The 9,508-nt window shown below is 45.7% G+C and overlaps 1 protein-coding gene across 2 annotated transcripts in view; it reads left to right on the plus strand.

Annotated features, from left to right (window-relative positions):
• The first annotated feature begins 210 nt into the window (after window positions 1-210).
• vegfab (vascular endothelial growth factor Ab) overlaps window positions 211-9,508 on the plus strand; it is a 14,368-nt gene continuing 5,070 nt past the window's right edge. Inside the window, exons 1-6 of one of the 2 annotated variants that reach the window (XM_048250451.1) lie at window positions 228-1,475; window positions 3,005-3,047; window positions 5,222-5,421; window positions 5,703-5,779; window positions 6,376-6,405; window positions 9,038-9,109. In XM_048250451.1, the coding sequence (XP_048106408.1) occupies window positions 1,410-1,475; window positions 3,005-3,047; window positions 5,222-5,421; window positions 5,703-5,779; window positions 6,376-6,405; window positions 9,038-9,109 (488 nt within the window). In that variant the 5' untranslated portion in view covers window positions 228-1,409. Of the gene's footprint in view, window positions 1,476-3,004; window positions 3,048-5,221; window positions 5,422-5,702; window positions 5,780-6,375; window positions 6,406-9,037; window positions 9,110-9,508 lie in introns of both variants that reach the window. The other variant, XM_048250452.1, reaches the window with a different exon arrangement.

Here is a 9,508-nt window from a genome sequence, read left to right on the forward strand (position 1 = left end):
GAACCGGGTAATTTCGCACGCGCACACACACACACATACTCCCTCCCACACCTGTACGTGGCCGTGAACACGGACACGCACACCATCACGCCCTTAATATGCGTTCACACTCTACGCGTCCTCCTCCCGGAGGTGCTGGCCGGAGAGCCCATCATGTGATGGAGCCGGTATTACGGTTTAACTCGCGCACACACAGGCGGGCTTTGACCCGTGCTGATATTTATAATCCATTGAAGTGTAAAGTATAAAGCCACAAGACTAGCTGGCGCTGAGAAGAGGAGCGCAGGTCCAACGCATAGACACGGGCAGAACGGAATCATACATTCCGGTTTGAAATAGAAGCCTAGTTTCCCGCATTAGTCTGCCTTTGGACACTACTGTAGGCTACTGTGTGCTTTGCTGTAAGAAGAGTCAGAAGACGAGAATGTAGATATACCATAGATAGATACCGTATGAATGGGAAGATGTTAAACTACCATCAGGCTTTTCAATGCATGTTGTCAGCGCTCTTGAAATTCCTGAACAAAGCAAACAAAATTCCCCCAACGCAGCGTCACCAGTCTGTGTCTTTTTTACGGTTTGTCACCTTGACAACCCACCACAACTGGACATGCGAACTCTGAAGTCGACCCTCACGCGGTACCGTGGGCCTTATCTCCGTTGTCAAGGTCTGGCAACGACCAGAGGACTCGTTAATTCACCGAATTTTCGGTAATGGCCCGCCCTCCAGCCCTGCCGGCCAATAGCAATCAACGCTATAGTTTCAATATCTCCGTGCTCTCGTCAGCGCTACAGTGTCAACGCTGACGGCGGAACGGACACCTCTCGCGCCCAGGGGGTAATGTGTCAGACGCCGCAGAGACACGAGAAAGAAGTAAAAGCACGGCGCTCTCAACAGGAAGTGTAACTGTGCGCTGGCTGGTGAAAGAGGGGACATTGGCGGATAGCAGCAGCTGACTTTTCAAGATTTCCCGGACTGATTCGGGTTGGAACTTACCAGAGGGAATTTAAAAGTTGTTTTCCTTTTTTCCGCCACCTTTCTCCTGCACGTTTAGCCACTGACTGCGCGCTTAGAGAAGGGTGGCACGAGCATGGGATTCTTTCTGTGATGTGGATTCTTGCAGAAGCAACGGAGGCAAACCTCTGTGTACAGAACAATGTGAGACGGTACTGGCTGCTTCTGTTTCTGGATATTCTCAAGATCATTGGCAACAGCTGAGCGCGGGATATCCCAGTGGCCCGGCCGTCCCGGAGCACACCGGCATGGGCTCATAGCTGCTGTAACGGAGATACCCACTACCCAGAGAAACTTCTCACAGCGACAGACCTTTCCAATACATATGTGCTCGTGCGCCGGCGACCAGCAGTGTCGCCGTATGGGATATTAATTATATTATTTTCTCTGAATCATGAACTTTGCTGGCATCCTGATGCGGTTCCTTTTCGTGACGTTCGTGTGTTTGTCGGCTATAAAGGTAATGTGCTACTAGTGTGTGCGTGTGTGTGTGTGTGTGTCTGTCTGTGTGTACAAAGCTGTGGCACCGTTTTGAATAAGTATGCTCTTAACTGAACTGGAGTGTTAATGTATTGCTTGTCCTTGTCGCTTTACTGACGAGGTCATTGCTTGCACCTTAAAAACTCAAACTCAGGCGGTGCCTACCGGCCATAGACCCTCTCCACGTAACCGGGTCGACTGAACCAAGATGTCAGTGCTATGCACGCGTGCATTGCGCACTCTACTTTTACCACAAGTGAAAGTGCGAGCTTTTGTGCTAAATGTCCCAAAGTTCAGAGTCCGGGAACGGAGCGACGCGGGCCTACTCGGAACCGCCTCCGTGAGATCATGACGCGTTAAAGGCGCAGGGTCATTTTCTATTAACCGGCTGATTAATCTAGGCCTAACCGCGAGCAATGTAGGGCACTGCTGAACAAGTTTTACATTCTCGAACATTCACAGAGGAAAGAGGATCATTGTAACCTGCAATGACATATCACAGCCGGTCACATCAAGTTTAGTATTAACAGGAAAGTTAAACAAACTAAGCATTACTGTAAATCCACGCTGCTTTTCTTGTACACGGGTTGATTATGGTTATAATTTTTACTGAGCTGTCAGATCAAGAGTTCAGAAAGGTCGAGAGTGCGCTGACAGGACAGTTTACCAGAGCTTTATGCAGCGTCCATGAGGAAACGAGACGAGCTGACTATTGTCTGCCGCCACGCGAACCCAAGAGCCTAACGGGAAAGTGGTGAACTCTTGGGGAACCGGTCAAGCCGTCACCCGATCAGCGGCAGCCATAGTCAACCCGAGTGTGTGCGCACAGCATTTGAATAAGTAGAGCTGGCAGAACAGCCTCAGCTGCATGAGTCCCTCAATGCGCTCGAGAAATACCGTTAGATGTGTGCGTTGGCTCTTGGGCATGTACTCGCCGGTTGGCAAACAGCAGTAGATCTACACAGCGCAACGGCTGCAAAGTCTTTTGGTTTTCCGTTAATAGTTGTGCGAACGAGCAGGCAATGTGGTTTGGCGCAAGTCCCACGCAGGCAGCGTGTATTTTGGCATGACAGCTGGGCTCGTGGCGACGGGACTAAGTTTGGCACGCGGGAAGTCATTAAGGGCGGATCAGACCACCGGCGACGCTGCCTGCCAGCGGCTGCCGCGAGACACTTGGAAGCAGTAGACGGTGGTCTCGGCCTGCCGAGTGGCTGCACCTGTGCGACACCCCGTATTTGACGCGCCACCGTTTGGATAGTGCACTTGTTCATGAAATGGAAAAAAAGAAAGATAAAAAACGACACTCTTGAGTGGCAGGGCCCGTAAGGCCCGCGTGCCTCCGCTACCCACTCAAGCCATCCTGAGTTTAGACGTGTCTAGTTTGAGACTGACATTTAGTAGAGCAAATGTTTTTGTTATTAGGATGTTTACCTATGTAATGTGTTTACCGGTTGTTTATGCCTATGCTTTGTTTATGTTTACCGGCCGGTTGTTTCTCGTCTCCCACAGACTGCCCACATCCCCGAGGAGGAGGGACAGCGCGTGCATGAAGGTGTGTGATGCCCTTGTCTCGAAGTTACTCCTAGAGCGCCATCTAGTGGGATACTAATAGACATGCTGTCTACCTCTATCTCCATGTGTCTCTCTCTCTCTCACACACACACACACACACACACACACACACACTCACACAAACCCAATGGATTTGAATAGTTGCATGCTGGCACACTGTATGTGAGTGTGTATATATAAGTATAAGTATAAGTAAGTATATATACTTTTTTGATCCCGTGAGGGAAATTTGGTCTCTGCATTTAACCCAATCGGTGAATTAGTGAAACACAAACAGCACACAGTGTACACACAGTGAGGTGAAGCACACACTAATCCCGGCGCAGTGAGCTGCCTGCTACAACGGTGGCGCTCGGGGAGCAGCGAGGGGTTAGGTGCCTTGCTCAAGGGCACTTCAGCCGCGGCCCACTGGGGTTCGAACCGGCAACCCTCCGGTTACAAGTCCAGAGTGCTAACCAGTGGGCCACAGCTGCGTGTGCACTACCGCTCAAAAGTTTTGAGTCACTTAGAAATGTCCTTGTTCTCATCATTAATGTTGTTGTAGAAATGGCTGATCTTTAATGCAATCTACAGATGCCCATTCTCAGCAACCATTCATCCGATGTTTCAAAGGCACATTCTGTTTACTGTTCTGATGCCATTTTAAAAGGCTAACTAAGAAAACATTGGAGAACACTTTTGCAATTATGTAAGCACTGAAAACTGCTGCCCTAATTGAGAAAAAAAACAATGCAACTGATCTCAGCTGGTATTCTGTCTATAATGGAGTGGAATGGAAATTTCTAAGTGACCCTGAACTTTTGAATGGTAGTGTACATGTAATGTGTGTGTGTGTGTGTGTGTGTGTGTGTGTGTGTGTGTGTGTGAGTGAGTGAGTGAGTGAGTGAGTGAGTGAGTGAGTGAGTGTGTGTGTGTGTAACATACAGGACTGAATTGTGAAGACTTGCCTCTTTACACAGTTTCATGTTGCACAACTCCTTAGAGATCTGAACTTAATCTGACACCCAGCCAGACAACTTTACCCTCCTCTCTCTCTCTCACCCCCCACAAATGGCTTATCAACTTTGGTGGAACAGAATAGGCTACCCTGCTTGAATATTGAGCATCATTTTATATCGAACAAACCTAGCAAAAGTCACTGATGTTTCCGACAGATTACATCCTCCTTGTCAGAACAAAACAAATTGAGTTTGGCAGTCAAAAATAGATTTTATAGCTATTTCCACTGATGCGGTGGAAGCTTGTGGAGGATGCAGCTCAGCCTGAAAGGTGATTGGAAGAAGTTGTTGCGGGTCGCCATTGTTTATCAAAAAGTCCTATTTTTGCCTGTCCACACAGCAACATAAAAGTTGCTTTTTTAAAAAGTTTCCATTCTGGAACCCTCTGCTGTGTGGACAAAAGGCCAAAACACAATAGAACGGAGAGAGAGAGAGAGAGAAAAAGAGAGAGAGAGAGAGGGAAAGAACATACAGAGTGGAGGGATAGACTGTCTGTCAAGGTCCACTGCCTCCACTCTCACTCACACACATGCACTGTCATGCACACATAAGTAGACACACACACACACAGACAAAAAGGCAAGCAGACTAATACACACACACTCACTGGTGAATGCAGAAAGACACACAGGACACACACAGACACACTGACACAAGGTACTATACACAAGTCTTGTGTTTTCTCTCTCTCATTCTTGTCTCTTCCCCTTTCGTCCTTTTCTGGTTTACCTCCTCCTCATTTCCACTCTTTTTGTCTCTCTGTTACTCTCCCTCTCTCTACCCCTCTCTTTCTCTCCCTTACCTCTTCCTCCCTCCTCTCCATTGTCTTTCTCTCTATCCCTCTCTCTCTCTTTCTCTCCCATCCTATATCCTCCTCTCTCTCTCTCCTGCTCACTATCCTTTCTCCCTTTCTTCCCTCATTCTCTACCCCCCCCTCCTTCATTTACACATTATCTTTCTCTCTTTATCTCTCTCCCACATGCTCTCTTTTTTTGCTGTCTAACATGTGATATGTTTTCATTTATAAATTCAAAGTGACTTTCAGATTAAAACCAAAATTAACTGGAAGGCGACCCCGTGACCTCGTTATCTCCCTCTCTTTCTCCCTCTCTCTCACTCTCCCTCTCTCTCTCTCTCTCTCTCTCTCTCCCCCCAGTGGTGATGCCATTCCTAGACGTATATAACCGGAGCGTGTGCCGTCCACGTGAGGTCCTGGTAGACGTGTTGGCGGAGTATCCTGACGAGGTGGAATACATCTTCATCCCGTCCTGCGTGGCTCTGATCCGCTGTGCCGGCTGCTGTTCAGACGAGGCGGTCGAGTGTACCCCTGTGCTCACACACAACGTCACACTCGAGGTTAGGACTGCTGTTCTGTGTGCGTGTGTGTGTGCGTGAGTGTGTGTGTGTGTGTGTGTGTGTGTGTGTGTGTGTGTGTGTGTATGCAGTAGTGTTTATGCTGAGATCTGATGCATTATGGGAGGTACTGCATATGATCTATAGTAGTTTTATGATGATATCATGTATCAGGCAGTTGCTGTTGACTTGACTGTGTTTTAATCTCAATTAATCTTAAATGCTTGCTTTGGTCTTGTTAAATTAAGCTTTTAAGCTTTTGTGTGTGTGTATTGTATTTTCAGGTAAAGAGAGTAAAGCCTTTCCGACTGGAGAACAAGAGCTACATGAGTTTTACTGAACACAGTTTGTGTGAGTGCAGGTAAGACAGACACACACACACACACACACACACACACACACACACACACACACACACACACACACACACACACACGCATACACACATGCACATGCACACACTCACACATATTTTATAAACACATTAGCACATGAAACTATTACAAATATATTTGTGTTATTTGAGGTGTTATATAAAAACAGTAAGTAAATGACAGTGTAGATCTCATTTATTATTCCCTTACGATTTATCCCATCTCTCTTTATTTTTCCCCCTCCTGTCTATCTATCTATCTATCTATCTATCTATCTATCTATCTATCTATCTATCTATCTATCTATCTATCTATCTATCTATCTATCTATCTATCTATCGATCTATCTATCGATCTATCTATCTATCTATCTATCTATCTATCTATCTATCTATCGATCTATCGATCGATCGATCGATCTATCTATCTATCTATCTATCTATCTATCTATCTATCTATCTATCTATCTATCAATCTATCTATCTATCTGTCTGTCTCTGTCTATCTTTTCTTTTTTTTTTTCTCGCTCTCTCTTTCCTGTCCTCTTCCCTTTTGTCTTTCTCTCCTCTGTCCATTGTTACAGACCAAAGAAGGAGAAGGAGAAAGGTGAAAGGTAGGTCAGGATGTTTGTGAGTTTGGATAGGGGAGGTGTGTTTCTGTATGTGTGGGGGTGTGTGTGTGCGTATGTGTGTGTGTGTGTGTGCGTATGTGTGTGTGTGCGGATGTGCGTGTGTTCGTGCGTGCATGCATGTGTGCGTGTGTATGTATCTGGGGTTAGAAAGTTCTGGGTGACCCATACTCCATAGCAGGCAACATCTGTGTGTGTGTGTGTGAGAGTATGTGAGAGTGAGTGTGTGTGTGTGTGTGTGTGTGTGTGTGTGTGATCTCAAGGGCTTTAATGTCCTTTGTGTCACACCACAAAGCCTTAACCTTTTAAACAGTCAATTTAGCAATACCCTAGACAAGTGTTTATGTGTTTTGTGTATGTGTGTGTGTTTCTTCTAGAATGTTAAAGAGGTCAGTTTGTTAGAGAGGTCAGTGCCCTAAGCTGATAAGATAGTCACTTAGGGTCTTTGCGTGTGTTTGTGAAGTCTTTATGGACTCCTGGAATTTACAAGCTTCTGTGTGTGTGTGTGTGTGTGTGTGTGTTTTTCCTTTTATAAACTCTGCATCAGAGCAGTGATGTCAATGCCCTTTCGATAAGAGTGTTGTTGAGGGTCTTTGTGAGTGTAAAGACATAAAGCTTGATTAGTCTTGAGGTTACTTGCCTTGTCTTGCTCTGCAGGTTATTGAACTGAGAGCTGGTCCTTAAGTGTGTGTGTGTGTATGTGTGTGTTTCTTGTTGAGAGGTTTTTGAACTTGCGTTCTGTACGTCATTAATCTGTTTTGTTTTCCTGTAAGACTGTTCAGTTCGGCAGTTTATACCCCACTCTGCATAAAGGGATATACACACTGTAGGGACATTGTCATTATGATCATGTCTAACAGCAAGGATTTCTGTCTCTCCACCTTGCCGGCTCCAAGCCATGGGTCCTCCCTTCAGAGCTCGGCTTCTGCTTAGTGGCTCTTTTTGAAATGTTAAAAGGTGTTTTCTTGCCTCCATTGCCTTAATGCTACTTGTTTCTAGGGTGATTAAAGGTCTGGTCTCTGTAAACACGAGACAAATTAAGTTGTTATTGACATATTTTCAATTGAATTGATTTACATTGGTCCAGATCACATCCTGGATCTGCTGCTATCATGAACAGACAAAAGAGTCTTAGGGCTTGATGTACTAACATTTTTGCGCCCATTTCAGGCGTATTTGATTCGCAATGTGCACGTAAAAACATGGCGAGGTATGTACAAACAGGCCGCACTGAGGAAAAAGTGCTGACTGCCTGTCGCGGGAGCTGAGAATGGCTATTTGCGCTTTTCCGTGTCATGTATATGCATTCATAGGAGGGTCAGGGGAAAGTGAGAGTATCGCACAAACACAGGGGAGGTGAAGTGCTAATAGCAATTGATTAGGTATTCCGCCATATGTATGAAAACAGCGCACGTCTGTTTTGCGGTGAAAAACTTGCACCTGTTAAATGCAGGTGTAATCCAAATTGCGGTTAAATGTGTCAATTAGAGGTTCAGCTGTAGGCACGCAATTGGTGTTGTAGAGGGGCGAGGATGGGCGGTGATGAGCACTGTTTACAGCTTATTAAATTTCACGCAGTATGGCAAAGCACAGCGTTCGCTTTCTGCACATAGAAAAACTCGGTATTAGCGCTTTCCTTGTACATCTGGCCCTCAGAGTCAGTTTGCTATATGTTTAACACACCATGATGCTTTTTGCCTGTGGACTTACAGGCGGATGTTCAAATTTGGTTGTTCAGAAGAAGCTGGTTCATTGAGTGAGATTACTCAGGGAGTTGATTCAAATGAGTGATTTGTACTGTCAGTGATTCAGTTGGTTAAGTTCAGTGATTCCCCCAGATGACTCAGGAGATGACTCATTATGAGCAATTTCATTGTTCTCTTCTGTTGTGCCAAAGGGGATTGATTGAAGGATTGATTGATAGAACTATGAATGGTGGTCTGTTTCTTATATATTTCTCATATATTTCTCATGCACTTCTATCCGACTTCAGCCAGACCTAAGCATCATGGGAGCAGCACCAGCTGTGTACACTCATTATAATTGGCAGGACAAGAAGGCTCCTGATTAGTAAATCTAGTTGGAACATCTATGTGTGTGTGTGTGTGTGTGTGTGTGTGTGTGCACATACATTAATACGTGTGTGTGTGTGTGTGTGTGTGTGTGTGTGTGTGTACATGCCCACATACATTGAATGTCCTCTCACAGTAACATACTGAGTGATCAGCTATACTCTCTGAAAGCCTCTAGTGCAGTATTAGTGATCACAGTGTCAAACAAGTCAAACAGCTTGTGAATGGAAAAGCTGTGGTTGTTCTAGCCTCATGACTCTACATACCCTGGTTGGCTTGTACTGAAGACAGGCATTTCTGATCGGTTGCGGAACTCTTTCACTTCTGTGCTCTGGTTGGTTAACTCTTTCAGTGGTGTGCAGTGACTGGTTAATCTCTCCGGTGATATTCTGTAGTTGCGTTTCCTAGTAGTCTGCTGGCATTGGTCAACACCTGCCATACTGTGCTCTGATTGGTTTGCTGGGATGGGTTTCCTTTCTCTTTTTTTCGTCGCTCCTCTGTTCCTTTCTGTGTCCTTGTTTCTCTCTCTTCTCTCTTTCTTGCAGAAAACAACGGAGGGGCAGAGGCAAAGGCCTCAAGCGAAAGAGAAAGAGAAACCGACAGAGAACACAGGAAGTGTATGTTACCCCCAAACTCCATCCATCCAAACCAACCCAGACCTGATCCCATCCCAAGTCCTCTAAATACACTACTACAGACATACTTGCACACACTCACGCACACACACACACAAAGACAGTATACCCATCACACACATTTGGGATGGGCAAAATTGGCTAAAGCATGTGTATTGACTGCCAGCATTCTGTTTAGGAATGCTGGGAGGATGAAACTGCATTTCAGCTTATCCACCACTCAGTATGAATGTACTGTATTGCCCACGAGATATTAGTAACATGCTAGCTAACCCGCTAATGTCCCCATGTCTGCTACATTTCACAATAGAGATCATCACTTACAACTAGAAGGAATTGAAAGGGACCATCCCCAAAATATACCATCACTAACGCCCATCC

The sequence above is a fragment of the Alosa alosa genome, chromosome 8, assembly GCF_017589495.1.
Source record: "Alosa alosa isolate M-15738 ecotype Scorff River chromosome 8, AALO_Geno_1.1, whole genome shotgun sequence".
Lineage (NCBI taxonomy): Eukaryota > Metazoa > Chordata > Actinopteri > Clupeiformes > Clupeidae > Alosa > Alosa alosa.